Source organism: Salvelinus alpinus, chromosome 35, assembly GCF_045679555.1.
Source record: "Salvelinus alpinus chromosome 35, SLU_Salpinus.1, whole genome shotgun sequence".
Taxonomy (NCBI): Eukaryota; Metazoa; Chordata; class Actinopteri; order Salmoniformes; family Salmonidae; genus Salvelinus; species Salvelinus alpinus.
Genome location: NC_092120.1, coordinates 11773273 through 11790104, shown reverse-complemented (window position 1 = coordinate 11790104; position 16832 = coordinate 11773273). Strand labels below are relative to the sequence as shown.

The following is a 16832-nucleotide window of genomic DNA, read 5'->3' as shown; positions in this document are numbered from 1 at the left end:
GAGAAGATAAAGTTGTTTCAGAAGCACCTGTTTCAGAAGCATTTCTTGGTGTCACCTAGAATGCAATTATCAAAGGTATTTTGATAGGAATATTATGGCCTAACCCTATGTTTTTTAAATTCTCAAAACCAAGACATTTAGCTAATTCACCTGTGTACGCACTCACACATGCATGGACACACATACTGTATGCACACTCACTTGGTCATGTAGAAGAGTGTGGATTGTAATTGTACCAGGACCAGGACCATAAGTAAACATTGAAGTAATTTTATAATAAGACACTTTTAGTCTACTTTTATCTAATTGAATATAGTCATCAACTGCAGTAAAATATCTGATGTGGAATAAGAATACATACAATATGTTGCCTGCTCCTGTACATGCTTTTGAGATTCTATAAGTAGCAAAGTATACAACTACTCTGTAACACGTTTAACATGTGTAGATGTTTCCTGTTATTCCCTTCCATATCACGATATCCTGATCATTCAGTTATGCTGTCTGTATTTCGCCATAAGTTGGAATCATGTTTTAGTTATTTATCTCAATGATTATGTCACAGGGTGGAAAAGTGAGTTGAGCAGGCAGAGTGAAGCAGAGGGAAAAAGTATATTTTTAACATGTATGTTCATACGTCATGGTTTAAAGCCTTCACCGTAGGCCAGCAGGCAGGTTGCAGCAAGGATCCACCGAAAAGCAAATGTTTCACACAAAAATAAATAAACCCACTCATAGCAAACAAAGTCCCCTTGAGCATAAAGTCCTCCAATACCTGCCAGAAGCTCTCCCACATGGTGTCCTGATGCAGCCAGGGCCGTTCTTGTAGTCTTCTAGTTCTTGTAGTCTGCTTTTGTCTAGTTCCCTCTATGGTCCTGGGACGTCAATGAGGACTAGATTAGTATTTAGGACGTTCTCAGGACATTCAGTGTATCAGTTGTCAGGATGTCTGTAATGGTCCCAAAGAAACGTCACTAGGATGTTGTAATGGATCCTGTCCGTCAGTGGTTAGATTCCAGCATTTTACAGAAGTTTCTCTTGTGTTCCCTCCACGAATGCCCGGTCATGATACAAGCAGCCCTGTTGATGATTAACTGGAGCTGGTTGAGACCTGTTTTATCGCACTGATGTAGGGCTGGAAGTCAAACTATGGCACAGTAGTGCAGGTGACTAGTTATCATGGTATGGTAAATTGTTAGGAGGATGTCTTTGGAGACGAGGGGGGGTGGACAGGGTCATTGACTTTGTGACTGGTGTATAAATGAATCAGTCAGATTCAGCTGTCTACAGAGCTTTTACCTACATCAGCATCAACATCAACAGTGACCTTATTTTTGTTGAGTGTGAAGGTAAGAGGATATTACAATCTAATACTATTTGAAATTGTCTTCTATTACGTTATATTTTCTGCCTTACACAACCACACATTAACTGTTGATTTACATAACAGTTATTTCATAATAATAATGTCTTAATTCAGCAGTGGGTTGAATTCAGATGGGCATGATGTTCCCATAATCCTTTACTTAAATGCATGCTGATGTGTTTGCAAGGAGGCTGTGATTGCAAAGAGACAACAAGCTGGACTGTATTTTATACTGAAAGACTTTTATTATATTTTTAAAAGTAGCAAGTTCATGAAAGGAGAGAATAGTGCTAAGAGTAATGCAATACCTCTCATTGTCCTTTCTGCTAATATCATACTCTCTTGAATTACGTTCTTTATTACGTAGAATTTGTGCAGAAATGTAAAAGCCTGTTATAATAAAATAAGTACCCTTTAAAGTCTACATGGAAAATTCAATATATGAATAAAGTATTTCAAAACAGTCTAAAATCAGCATTTTGACATGTCCCTTTTCTGAGGAAATTTTAACCTGAAAATGTTCCAGTTTTCACTATCATTGTAAAGCCCTTGTTACTTTGTTGCTTTGACAATGACATTTCAGAAGATTATTATTCATTTCACGAGAATAATGATTCATTTACGTTTGACTCTCATTTTCAAGGTCAACCCTGTTAAGGGAACTGAACTTTCAAATCAAATTAAATCAAATGTTATTAGTCACATGCGCCGAATACAACAGGTGTAGACCTTACAGTGAAACGCTTACTTACGAGCCCCTAACCAACAGAGCAGTTTCTAAAAATACGGATAAAAACAATAGATAAAAGTAAGAGGAGCAGTAAAAAATAACAATATATACAGGGCGGTGGCGGTACAGAGTCAATGTGAGGGGGCACCGGTTAGTTGAGGTAGTACGTACATGTAGGTAGAGTTAATTAAAGTGACTATGCATAGATGACAAAAGAGAATGGCAGTGGTGTGTAGGCGGGGGGCAATGTGAATAGTCTGGGTAGCAATTTGACTCGATGTTCAGGAGTCTTAGGGCTTGGGGGTAGAAGCTGTTTAGATGCCTCTGGGACCTAGACTTGGCGCTCCGGTACCGCTTGCCGTGTGGTAGCAGAGAGAACAGTCTATGACTAGGGTGGCTGGAGTCTTTGACAATTTTCAGGGCCTTCCTCTGACACCACCTGGTATAGAGGTCCTGGATTGCAGGAAGCTTGGCCCCAGTGATGTACTGGGCCGTTCGCACTACCCTCTGTAGTGCCTTGTGGTCGGAGGCCAAGCAGTTACCATACCAGGCAGTGATGCAACCAGACAGGATGCTCTCGATGGTGCAGCTGTAAAACCTTTTGACGATCTGAGGACCCATACCAAATATTTTCAGTTTCCTGAGGGGGAATAGGTTCTGTCGTGCCCGCTTCACGACTGTCATGGTGTGCTTGGACCATATTAGTTTGTTGGTGATGTGGACACCATGGAACTCCAAGCTCTCAACTCGCTCCACTGCAGCCCTGTCGATGAGAATGGGGGCGTGCTCTGTCCTCTTATTCCTGAAGTCCACAATCAACTCCTTTGTCTTGATCATGTTGAGGGAGAGGTTGTTGTCCTGGCACCACACGGCCAGGTCTCTGACCTCCCTATGGGCTGTCCAATTGTTGTCGGTGATCAGGCCTACCACTGTTGTGTCATCGGCAAATTTAATGATGGTGTTGGAGTCGTGTTGGAGTCGTGCCTGTGCAGTCATGAGTGAACAGGGAGTACAGGAGGGGGCTGAGCACACACCCCTGAGGGGCTCCAGTGTTGAGGATTAGCGTGGCGGATGTGTTGTTACCTACCCTTACCACCTGGGGGTGGCCCGTCAGGAAGTCCAGGATCCAGTTGCAGAGAGAGGTGTTTAGTCCCAGGGTCCTTAGCTTATTGATGAGCTTTGAGGGTACTATGTTGCTGAACGCTGAGCTGTAGTCAAAGAATAGCATTCTCACATAAGGGTTCCTTTTGTCCAGGTGGGAAAGGGCAGTGTGGAGTGCAATAGAGACTGTATCATCTGTGGATCTGTTAGGGCGGTACGCAAATTGGAGTGGGTCTAGGGTTTCTGGGATGATGGTGTTGATGTGAGTCATGACCAGCCTTTCAAAGCATTTCATGGCTACAGACGTGAGTGCTACGGGTCGGTAGTCATTTAGGCAGGTTACCTTATTGCTCTTGGGCACAGGCACTATGGTGGTCTGCTTAAAACATGTTGGTATTACAGACTCGGACAGGGAGAGGTAGAAAATATCAGTGAAGACACTTGCTAGTTTTTATTTTAACCATTATTTTACCAGGTAAGTTGACAGAGAACACGTTCTCATTTACAGCAACGACCTGGGGAATAGTTATAGGGGACAGGAAGGGGATGAATGAGCCAATTGTAAGCTGGGGATGATTAGGTGACCATGATGGTATGAGGGACAGCTTGGGAATTTAGCCAGGACACCGGGGTTAACACCCCTACTCTTACGATAAGTGCCATGGGATCTTTAATGACCTCAGAGAGTCAGGACACCCGTTTAACGTCCCATCCAAAAGATGGCACCCTACACAGGGCAGTGTCTCCAATCACCACCCTGGTGCATTGGGATAATTTTTATTTTAGACCAGAGGAAAGAGTGCCTCCTACTGGCCCTCCAACACAACTTCCAGCAGCATCTGGTCTCCTATCCAGGGACTAACTAGGTCCAACCCTGCTTAGCTACAGAAGCAAACCAGCAGTGGGATGCAGGGTGGTATGCTGCTGGCCAACATGCTCGCAGTACACGTCCTGGGAATCCGTCTGGCTCTGCGGCCTGAATGTTGACCTGTCTAAAGGTCTTACTCACATTGGCTGCGGAGAGTGTGATCACATAGTCTTCCGGTACAGCTGGTGCTCTCAATCATGTTTCAGTGTTATTTGTCTCGAAGCGAGCATAGAAGTAGTTTAGCTCATCCGGTAGGCTTGTGTCACTGGGCAGCTCTCGACTGTGCTTCCCTTAGTAGTCTGTAATGGTTTGCAGGCCCTGCCACATCCGACGAGCGTCAGAGCCGGTGTAGTACAACTTCATCTTAGTCCTGTATTGACCCTTTGCCTGTTTGATGGTTCATCGGTGGGCATAGCGGGATTTCTTATAAGCTTCCGGGTTAGAGTCCCGCTCCTTGAAAGCGGCAGTTCTAGCCTTTAGCTCAATGCGGATACTGCCTGTAATCCATGGTTTCTGGTTTGGGTATGTACGTACGGTCACTGTGGGGACGACATCATTGATGCACTCATTGATGAAGCCAATGACAGATGCCATTGGAGGAATCCCGGAACATACTCGAGGCTGTGCTAGCAAAACAGTCCTGTAGCTTAGCATCTGCTTCATCTGACCACTTTTTATTGATCTAGTCGCTGGTGCTTCCTGCTTTAATTTTAGCTTGTAAGCAGGAATCAGGAGGATAGAATTATGGTCAGATTTGCCAAATGGAGGGCGATGGAGAGCTTTGTATGCATCTCTGTGTGTGGAGTATAGGTGGTCCAGAGTTCTTTTCCCTCTGGTTGCACATTTAACATGTTGATAGAAATTAGGTAAAACTGATTTAAGTTTCCCTGCATTAAAGTCCCCGGCTACTAGTTGCGCCACCTCTGGGTGAGCGTTTTCTTGTTTGTTTATGGCGGAATACAGCTAATTCAATGCTATCTTGGTGCCAGCCTCTGACTGTGGTTGTATGTAAACAGCTACAAAGAATATAGATGAGAACTCTCTCGGTAGGTAATGTGGTCTGCAGCTTATCATGAGAAACTCTACCTCAGGTGAGCAATGGCTCAAGACTTCCTTAGATATTGTGTACCAGCTGTTGTTTACAAAAATACATAGACCGCCGCCCCTTGTCTTACCAGACGACGCTGTTCTTTTCTGCCGGTACTTCGCATAACCAGCCAGCTGTACGTTGATATTGTCGTCGTTCAGCCACGACTCCGTGAAGCATAAGATGTTACAGGTTTTAATGTCCCGTTGGTAGTTTAATCTTCCCAATAACTCGTCCATTTTATTGTCCAAAGATTGCATGTTTGCAAGCAGAATTGAGGGGAGTGGGGGTTTATGCAATCGCCTCCTACTCCTCAGAAGGCAGCCCGCCCTCCGGCCTCTCTTTCTCCGCCTCCTCTTCACGCAGATCACTGGGGTCGGGGCCTGTTCCCTAGGGAGCCGTATATCCTCCCCCTCGGGCTCGTCAGAGTCATGAAAGAAGAAAAAGGATTCTGCTAGTCCGTGGTGAGTAATCGCAGTCCTGATGTTTAGAAGTTATTTTGGGTCAAAAGAGAGGGGAGCAGCTACATTATGTACAAAAATAGTAAAAAAATAAGTTACAAACAACGCAGATAAACAAACAAAAAACACAATCAGTTGGGGGCACGTAAAACGTCTGCCTTCTGCTCCGGCGCCATTTCGTTTTAATATGGTGATTACTTTTGATTAATAAAAACATGGTGGAAAACTGAGAGGGTTGAGCAAAACACATCAGCCCTGTTACACATAGATGATAGGCTAGAAATGTAAAAATATTATATAAATTATGAAGTTGAACATTTGCTCTTTATGACAGTGTTAAAATGAGTTTAAAAGAACAGTAAAAAATAAATAAATGACACTACCCAAAATGCACTCTCTTGGTGTTTATTGTTCTTCTTATTCTTCTTATTATTACAATATTTGAAATGTTTTTCTTTGTTCATGTGAGCTGAATTGATAAAAAATATAAATTATGATTGAATTGCAGCCTAACGGATTGTTTCAGTGTTTGTGTCAATGTTTCTGTGGACTGGTTCCTATCAGACCCATTGTTGACTTGCTCTGGGCTTTTTCTCCAGGATGATGAGATCGACCACGATGTTCCTCTTGTTGACTCTCCTTGGACTGGCATGCTCTATTGGCCCGACCGTCCCAAGTAATCACATTTTTTATTCCCTTTCCTCCTGTTAACTCGAGAGATACAGAGCCTGGTCTCAGAGCATTTCGTATTATTCTGTACATAAATCTGAGACACTTCATTTAGTATGATATGTTATGTTTGGTATGGTTGCATAAGACACAGTTATGTATCGCAAAAACTAAAGTAGGGTGGTTGGTTGTGGTGGATGGATGGGTGGGTGGGTGTATAACATGAACGTCTAACAAGCCAAAGCTTGCGCGTTCGAATCTCTTCATGGACAACTCTAGCATTTTAGCTAATTAGCAACTTTTCAACTTACTACTTTTTAGTAACTTTGCAAATACTTGGCACGTTAGCTAACCCTTCTCCAAACCTAACCTTTTAGCTAACCCAACCCGTAACCCTAACCTTAACCCTTTAACCTAACTCCTAAACTTTACCCTTAACCCTAACACCTAGCCTAGCTAACGTCAGCGAGCTAGCTAATGTTAGCCACCTAGCTAGAATTTGAAAACGTATCATATGTTTAGGAAATTCGTAACAAATCATACATTTTGCAAATTTGTAACATATCATATACATTTATCAAATTTGTAACATATAATACGTTTTGCAAATTTGTAACGTATTGTACGTTTTGCAAATCCGTAACATACAGTGGGGAGAACAAGTATTTGATACACTGGCGATTTTGCAGGTTTTCCTACTTACAAAGCATGTAGAGGTCTGTAATTTTTATCATAGGTACACTTCAACTGTGAGAGACGCAATCTAAAACAAACATCCAGAAAATCACATTATATGATTTTTAAGTAATTCATTTGCATTTTATTGCATGACATAAGTATTTGATGCATCAGAGAAGCAGACCTTAATATTTGGTACAGAAACCTTTGTTTGCAATTACAGAGATCATACGTTTCCTGTAGTTCTTGACCAGGTTTGCACACACTGCAGCAGGGATTTTGGCCCACTCCTCCATACAGACCTTCTCCAGATCCTTCAGGTTTCGGGGCTGTCGCTGGGCAATACGGACTTTCAGCTCCCTCCAAAGATTTTCTATTGGGTTCAGGTCTGGAGACTGGCTAGGCCACTCCAGGACCTTGAGATGCTTCTTACGGAGCCACTCCTTAGTTGCCCTGGCTGTGTGTTTTGGGTCATTGTCATGCTGGAAGACCCAGCCACGACCCATCTACAATGCTCTTACTGAGGGAAGGAGGTTGTTGGCCAAGATCTCGCGATACATGGCCCCATCCATCCTCCCCTCAATACGGTGCAGTCGTCCTGTCCCCTTTGCAGAAAAGCATCCCCAAAGAATTATGTTTCCACCTCCATGCTTCACGGTTGGGATGGTGTTCTTGGGGTTGTACTCATCCTTCTTCTTCCTCCAAACACGGTGAGTGGAGTTTAGACCAAAAAGCTCAATTTTTGTCTCATCAGACCACATGACCTTCTCCCATTCCCTCCTCTGGATCATCCAGATGGTCATTGGCAAACTTCAGACGGGCCTGGACATGCGCTGGCTTGAGCAGGGGGACCTTGCGTGCACTGCAGGATTTTAATCCATGACGGCGTAGTGTGTTACTAATGGTTTTCTTTGAGACTGTGGTCCCAGCTCTCTTCAGGTCATTGACCAGGTCCTGCCGTGTAATTCTGGGCTGATCCCTCACCTTCCTCATGATCATTGATGCCCCACGAGGTGAGACCTTGCATGGAGCCCCAGACCGAGGTTGATTGACCGTCATCTTGAACTTCTTCCATTTTCTAATAATTGCGCCAACAGTTGTTGCCTTCTCACCAAGCTGCTTGCCTATTGTCCTGTAGCCCATCCCAGCCTTGTGCAGGTCTACAATTTTACCCCTGATGTCCTTACACAGCTCTCTGGTCTTGGCCATTGCGGAGAGGTTGGAGTCTGTTTGATTGAGTGTGTGGACAGGTGTCTTTTATACAGGTAACGAGTTCAAACAGGTGCAGTTAATACAGGTAATGAGTGGAGAACAGGAGGGCTTCTTAAAGAAAAACTAACAGGTCTGTGAGAGACGGAATTCTTACTGGTTGGTAGGTGATCAAATACTTATGTCATGCAATAAAATGCAAATGAATTATTTAAAAATCATACAATGTGATTTTCTGGATTTTTGTTTTATATTCCGTCTCTCACAGTTGAAGTGTACCTATGATAAAAATGACCTCTACATGCTTTGTAAGTAGGAAAACCTGCAAAATCGGCAGTGTATCAAATACTTGTTCTCCCCACTGTATATAATATGAATTGTAACATATCATATGAAATGGGTGATCGACATCCACAAATTAATACATACCATACGAAACGTAACATATCATACTAAACTAATTGTCACGAATTTACATACAGAATAATACGAAATGCTCTGAGATTATGTTGAGATATTATGCCCTTTAGATTAACAGGGCTAGATCTCTTACTATGAAAAGTGAGGCTATATTATATCTCAATGTATTTATGACACAAACAGGCAGATTTACAGAGCCTTCGGAAAGTATTCAGACCTCTTTTTCCACATTTTGTTATGTTACAGCCTTGTTCTAAAATTGATTAAATTCATCTACACACAATACCCCATAATGACAAAGCACAAACAGGTTTTTAGACATTTGTGCAAATGTTTTAAACTTAAGAAACTGAAATATTACAATTACATACGTTTTCAGACCCTTTACTCAGTACTTTGTTGAAGCACGTTTGGCATCGATTACAGCCTCAAATCTTCTTGGATATGACGCTACAGTACAAGTTTGGCGCACCTGTATTTGGGGAGTTTCTCCCATTCTTCTCTGCAGATCCTCTCAAGCTCTGTCAGGTTGGATGGGGAGCGTCGCTGCACATCTATTTTCAGGTCTCTCCAGAGAACTTCGATCAGGTTCAAGTCCGGGCTCTGGCTGGGCCAGTCAAGGACATTCAGACTCCTGTGTTGTCTTGGCTGTGTGCTTCCTTGTCCTGTTGGAAGTTAACCTTCGCCCCAGTCTGAGGGCCTGAGTGCTCTGGAGCAGGTTTTCATCAATGATCTCTCTGTACTTCGCTCCGTTCATCTTTTCCTCGATCCTGACTGGTGTCCCAGTCCCTGCCTCTGAAAAACATCCCCACAGCATGATGCTGCCACCACCATGCGTCACCGTAGGGATGGTATTGGCAAGGTGATGAGCAGTGCCTGGTTTACTCCAGAAGTTCAATCTTGGTTTCATCAGACCAGCGAATCTTGTTTCTCATGGGCTGAGAGGCCTTTAGTTGCCTTTTGGCAAACTCCAAGCGGGCTGTCATGTGCCTTTTACTGAGGAGTGGCTTCTATCTGGCCACTCAACCATAAAGGCCTGATAGTTGTAGTGCTGCAGAGATGGTTGTCTTTCTGGAAGGTTCTCCCGTCTCCACAGAGCAATCCTTGAGCTCTGTCAGAGTGACCATCAGTTTCATGGTCACCTCCCTGACCAAGGCCCTTCTCACCCGATTGCTCAGTTTGGCCGGGTGGCCAGCTTTAGGAAGAGTCTTGGTGGTTCCAAACTTCTTCCACTTAAGAATGATGGAGGCCATTGTGTTCTTGGGGCCCTTTGATGTTTTGATACCCTTCTCCAGATCTGTGCCTCGACACATTCCTGTCTCAGAGCTCTACGGACAATTCCTTCGACCTCATGGCTTGATTTTTGCTCTAACATGCATTGTCAACTGTACAGACAGGTGTGTGCCTTTCCAAATCATGTCCAATCAATTTAATTTACCACAGGTGGATTCCAAACAAGTTGAAGAAACATCTGAAGGATGATCAATGGAAACAGGATGCACCTGAACTCAATTTCGAGTCTCATAGCAAAGGGGTTTGAATACTTATGTAAATAAGGTATTTCTGTTTTTTGTTTTTGTCATTATGGGGTATTGTGTGTAGATTGATGATGAAAAAATGTAATTTTATAAATTTTTGTCTGTAATGTAACAAAAAGTGGAAAAAGTGAAGGGGTCTGAATACTTCCCGAATGCACTGTATGTACTAGGATCATAGTCCAGGGCCTTACCGTCAGAAAGTGATGAACGCGTTACAGAGCCGATTAAAGCGTCAAATTTAATAGAGAAGCTCATTGGGATGTATTAATTGTCCCTCACAATGAAATCGGGGAGGGGACTGTGGATCGGTCTCCGTCTGTCCGTCCATCTGTCCTTATCTCAGAGACATTGGGACGATTTAGACGAAACTTTGGTGAATGATGCGTCATGCCATAGAGATCATTGGCCCAAGGAGGGAGATATAGTCATTGAGAGCAAAATGAGGGGGATAAATGGGACCAAAATCATTCTTCTGCAGCAGGTGTTTTTTTTTCTTTGGCACATGAAATGGAGTACAGGGAGTTGATTAGTTAAAGATACTGGTATGAAAGCTAACGGCCTTCCATTTTTGAAGACAGTAATTTTCATAGGGGTCACTTGACTATCTGGTCAATATAATGGATAATCTGTGGTCACACAAGATAAATTAAATTTGTTTGTCACACACGATATCTCAATTTGCTCAATTTGCACTGCATCCTTTGTGGGGGAAGAATATTAGAAGAGGTGCCCAAAAATTGGGGCACAAAACCCCAATGTATTTATTTTTTACATAATCCAATATGGCCGCCAATACTGAATCAGATTTTGTAAATGTGATATTACTGTTGACTTTTTGTAGCCAAATCTTGTGTATTAGTAAGTAGTGGACTAGTCTTCAACAATGTGCCATTATATTTCATAACCCACCTGCCTAAAGTGGCAGAAATGGCCTGGAAACACCTCAAATCAACCTGGAGACCACTCAAATGTTGTTGAACTACTACAAGAATCACTTTAACAAATGTCAAAATGTTTTTTTTTAAATATAGTGTTATCAGCTTAAAAAATTGCCAATACACCCTAGGAGTTACATTATGTAGCTAATTGATATAGCTAAAATAATTTCTCACAGCACTGCAGAAATCTGTACCTCTACCTTTATGAGAGAAAAAAAGTTTCCCACACTGCAGAGGGCTATACTGGTCCGTTAATAAATCAAATCAAAATCAAATCAAATTGTATTTGTCACATACACATGGTTAGCAGATGTTAATGAGAGTGTAGCAAAAAGCTTGTGCTTCTGGTTCCGACAGTGCAGTAATATCTAACAAGTAATCTAACAGTTGCCCAACAACTACCTAACACACACAAATCTAAAAGGGGGTGAATGAGAATATGTACATGATGAGCGATGGCCGAGCGGCAAAGGCAAGGTGCAATAGATGGTATAAAATACAGTATATACATATGATATGAGTAATGTAAGATATGTATACATATGATATGAGTAATGTAAGATGTGTAAACATTATTAAAGTGGCATTATTTAAAGTGGCATTGTTTAAAGTGACTAGTGATCGATTTGTTAAAGTGGCCAGCGATTGGGTTTCCATGTAGGCAGCAGCCTCTCTGAGTTAGTGTTTGCTGTTTAGCAGTCTGATGGCCCTGAGATAGAAGCTGTTCTTCAGTCTCTTGGTTCCAGCTTGTACAGACCTCGCCTTCTGGATGGTAGCGGTGTGAACAGGCAGTGGCTCGGGTGGTTGTTGTCTTTGATGATCTTTTTTGCCTTCCTGTGACATCGGGTGCTATAGGTGTCATGGAGGGCAGGTACTTTGCCCCCGGTGATGCGTTGTGCAGACTGCACCACTCTCTGGAGAGCCTTGCGGTTGAGGGCGGAGCAGTTGCCGTACCATGCTCTCGATTGTGGATCTGTAAAGTTAGTCAGGGTTTTGGGTGACAAGACACATTTCTTCAGCCTCCTGAGGTTTAAGAGGCACTGTTGCGCCTTCTTCACCACACTGTCTGTGTGGGTGGACCATTTCAGTTTGTTGTTGATGTGTACGCAGAGGAACTTAAAACTTTCCACTTTCTCCACTGCTGCCCCTTCGATGTGGATAGGGGGGGGGGGGGTGCTCCCTCTGCTGTTTCCTGAAGTCCACGATCATCTCCTTTGTTTTGTTGACATTGAATGAGAGGTTGTTTTCCTGACACCACACTCCGAGTGCCCTCACCTCCTCCCTGTAGGTTGTCTCGTCATTGTTGGTAATCAAGCCCACTACTGTTGTGTCATCTGCAAACTTGATGATTGAGTTGGAGGCGTGTATGGCCACACAGTCGTGGGTGAACAGGGAGTACATGAGGGGACTGAGCACGCACCCTTGTGGGGCCCCAGTGTTGATGGTCAGCGAGGTGGAGATGTTGTTGTTTCCTACCTTCACCACCTGGGGGTGCCCCGTCAGAAAGTCCCGGACACAATTGCACAGGGCGGGGTTGAGGCCAGGGCCTTCAGCTTGATGATGAGCTTGGAGGGTACTATGGTGTTGAATGCTGAGCTGTAGTCAATGAACAGCATTCTTACATAAGTACAACCTCTTGTCCAGATGGGATAGGGCAGTGTGCAGTGTGATGGCGATTGCATCGTCTGTGGACCTGTTAGGGTGGTATGCAAACTGAAGTGGGTCTAGAGTGGCCGCTAAGGTGGAGGTGATATGATCCTTGACTAGTCTCTCAAAACACTTCATGATGACAGAAGTGAGTGCTACGGGGCAGTAGTCATTTAGTTCAGTTATCTTTGTCTTCTTTGGTACAGGAACAATGGTGGCAATCTTGAAGCATGTGGGGACAGCAGACTGGGATAGGGAGCGATTGAATATGTCCGTAAACACACCCTCAGCTGGTCTGCGCATGCTCTGAGGACGCGGCCAGGGATGCCGTCTAGGCCAGCAGCCTTGCGAGGGTTAACACGTTTAAATGTTTTACTCACGTCGGCCACGGAGAAGGGGGGGGGGGCGCAGTTCTTGTTAGCGGGCTGTGACGTTGGCACTGTATTATCCTCAAAGCGGTTAAAGGTGGTGTTTAAATTGTCTGGAAGCGTGAAGTCGGTGTCAGTGACATTGCTGGTTTTCTTTTTGTAGTCCATGATTTCCTGTAGACCCTGCCACATACGTCTCGTGTCTGAGCCGTTGAATTGCGACTCCACTTTGTCCTTGTACCGGCATTTCACTTGTTTGATTGCCTTGCGGAGGGAATAACTACACTGTTTATATTCAGCAATATCCCCAGACCTCTTTCCATGGTTAAATGCGGTGGTTCGCGCTTTCTGTTTTGTGCGAAAGCCGCCATCCATCCCCGGTTTCTGGTTAGGGTAGGTTTTAATAGTCACAGTGGGTAAAACATCTCCAATGCACTTCCTTATAAATTAAATCACAGAGTTAGCGTATAGGTCGATGTTGTTCTCTGAGGCTGACCGGAACATATCCCAGTCTGCGTCATCAAAACAATCTTGAAGCATTGATTCCGATTGGTCAGACCAGCGCTGAATGGTTCTAGTCACTGGTACATCCTGTTTGAGTTTCTGCCTAGAAGACAGTAGGAGCAAGATGGCGTCGTGGTCAGATTAGCCGAAGGGAGGGCGGGGGAGGGCTTTGTATGCATTGCAGAAGTTAGAGTAGCAGTAGTCGAGTGTATCACCCCCGCGCGTTGTGCAATCAATATGCTGATAGAATTTAGGTAGCCTTGTTCTCAAATTTGCTTTGTTAAAATCCCCAGCTACAATAAATGCAGACTCAGGATATATGGTTTCCAGTTTACATAGAGTCCAGTGAAGTTCCTTTACGGCCATCTTGGTGTCTGCTTGAGTGGGATTGTACACAGTTGTTACGATAACTGACAAGAATTCTCTTGGAAGGTAATATGGCCACATTTGATTATGAGGAATTCTAGGTCGGGTGAGCAGAAGGACTTGAGTTCCTGTATGTTGTTATGATTACACCATGAGTCGTTAATCATGAAGCATACACCCCCGCCCTTCCTCTTCCCAGAGAGGTGTTTATCTCTGTCGACACGATGCATGGAGAAGCCCGGTGGCTGAACCGATTCCGACAACATATTCCGAGAGAGCCATGTTTCCGTGAAACACTGAATGTTACAATCTCTGATGTCTCTCTGGAAGGCAACCCTTGCCCGAATTTCGCCTACCTTGTTGTCCAGAGACTGGACATTGGCAAGTAGTATACTCGGAAGCGGTGGGCAATGTCCATGTCTATGGAACCTGACAAGGAGGCCGCTCCATCTGTCCCTTCTGCGGTACTGTTGTCTTGGGATCAGGCAAGGTCGGCCCGCTCATTAGGCAGGATTAGGTGGCCACCTATGGTAGCAGATTAAAGATGGCGGAATTTTCTGAGCTGAAGTCACCAAGACGCACCTCCAACAAGAGTGTACTATGTACTTATACTATAATAAACTCTGAGACTCGTACTATCCGCCTCCTGTGTCTGCATCTGGGTCTTAGCCTGAGCCGTGATAGTATGACAATGTAATGAGACAGACACTTTTTAGATCATGCAGGTTTCTCCAATCAAATAGCCTAAGCTAAATGGCGCCAAATCAAATGAAAAATGTGCTGACATGTTATCAATGTGGCAGACCAGGGGGTTTGGTCAAGACGTTTACACAGATCAGAAACGGACAAAGTTGGATTAAATCGGTTTCAAGTGTGTTTATTTAAATAACAACCGGAAATAAAAGAATAAGTCTCCTCCAGGAGACCTTCTCCGGGATACCGTGTTCTGAATGAAAGCTGGTGCCGAAGAGGATGGCTGATGTTTTACATGCCCGTAACCAATTGTGCTATTTTGTTCGTTTTTTGCGTTGTTTGTAACTTGTTTTTTTAACTTATTTTGTACATAATGTTGCTGCTACCGTCTCTTATCCTGTTTGGGCTAGGGGGCAGCATTTTCACATTTGGATGAAAAGCGTGCCCAGAGTAAACTGCCTGCTACTCAGTCCCAGTTGCTAATATATGCATATTATTAGTAGATTTGGATAGAAAACACTCTGAAGTTTCTAAAACTGTTTGATGATGTCTGTGAGTATAACAGAACTCATATGGCAGGCGAAAACCTGAGAAAAATCCAACCAGGAAGTGGGAAATCTGAGGTTTGTAGTTTTTCAACTCTTGGCCTTTCGAATACACAGTGTCTATGGGGTCATATTGCTCTAAGGCTTCCACTATCCTAAGGCTTCCACTACATGTCAACAGTCTTTAGAACCTTGTTTGATGCTTCTACTATGAAGTGGGGGCGAATGAGAGGGGATTGAGTAAGTGTCACGGCCGTTAAAGGAAGAGGACCAAGGTGCAGGTTGTGAGCGTACATTTTCTCTTTATTTGGAAAAAGACGCTGAACAAAACAACAAACACTACAAAAACAAACCGTGAAGCTAAAGGCTATGTTCCCTAAACAAAAGTCAACTTCCCACAAAGACAGGTGGAAAAAAGGGCTACCTAAGTATCGTTCTCAATCACAGACAACGATAGACAGCTGCCTCTGATTGAGAACCACACCCGGGCCAAACACAAAGAAATAGAAAACATAGAACATAGAATATCCACCCAAACTCACGCCCTGACCAAACCAAAATAGAGACATAAACAGGATCTCTAAGGTCAGGGCGTGACAGTAAGGTCTCTCCCAGAGTGCCATGAGCTGACCATGCTCGTTCACGTGAGAGTTAGCTTGAGTTCCATTGCATTTCTGAAGACAAAGGAATTCTCTGGTTGGAACATTATTGAAGATTTATGTTAAAAACATCCTAAAGATTGATTCTATACTTCGTTTGACATGTTTCTACGGACTGTAACGGAACTTTTTGTCTGCTCCTAGTGATCGCGCGTCATGAATTTGGAATACTGGGCTAAACGCGCAAACAAAAAGGAGGTATTTGGACATAAATTATTAACTTTATGGAACAAATCAAACATTTATTGTGGAACTGGGATTCCTGGAAGTGCATTCTGATGAAGATCATCAAAGGTAAGTGAATATTTATAATGCTATTTCTGACTTCTGTTGACTCCAACATGGCGGATATCTGTTTGAGTTGTTTTGGTCTCTGAGCGCCGTACTCAGATTATTGCATGGTTTGCTTTTTTCGTAAAGTTTTTTTGAAATCTGACACAGCGGTTACATTAGGAGAAGTATATCTTTAATTCTGTGAATAACACTTGTATCTTTTATCAATGTTTATTATGAGTATTTCTGTAAATTGATGTGGCTCTGTGCAAATTCACGGGATGTTTTGGAGGCAAAGCCAAATGTAAACTGAGGTTTTTGGATATAAATATGAACTTGATCGAACAAAGCATACATGTATTGTGTAACATGTTGTCCCGGGAGTGTCATCTGATGAAGATCATCAAAGGTTAGTGATTAATTTTATCTCTATTTCTGCTTTTTGTGACTCCTCTCTTTGGAGGAAATCGCTGTATGCTTTCTGTGACTAGTTGCTGACCTAACATAATGATATGTTCTGCTTTCGCCGAAAAGCCTTTTTGAAATCGGACACTGTGGTTGGATTAACGAGAATCTTATCTTTAAAATGGTGTCTAATACTTGTATGTTTGAGAAATTTCCCAGTCAAATTTCCGCTAGCGGAACCCCGTTCCCAGACAGGTTATGACAGAAAATAACTTCTGGACATCAGAACTGGGATTACTCACCACGA

The 16832-nt window shown here is 43.4% G+C and overlaps 1 protein-coding gene across 5 annotated transcripts in view; it reads left to right on the top strand.

Annotated features, from left to right (window-relative positions):
* The first annotated feature begins 1154 nt into the window (after window positions 1-1154).
* The window catches only part of LOC139564253 (fucolectin-1-like), a 28631-nt gene continuing 12953 nt past the window's right edge, over window positions 1155-16832 (top strand). Inside the window, exons 1-3 of one of the 5 annotated variants that reach the window (XM_071383624.1) lie at window positions 1182-1349; window positions 5470-5616; window positions 6213-6289. In XM_071383624.1, the coding sequence (XP_071239725.1) occupies window positions 6214-6289 (76 nt within the window). In that variant the 5' untranslated portion in view covers window positions 1182-1349; window positions 5470-5616; window position 6213. Of the gene's footprint in view, window positions 1350-5469; window positions 5617-6144; window positions 6290-16832 lie in introns of those variants that run through there. The other 4 variants (XM_071383627.1, XM_071383625.1, XM_071383622.1 and 1 more) reach the window with 4 other exon arrangements.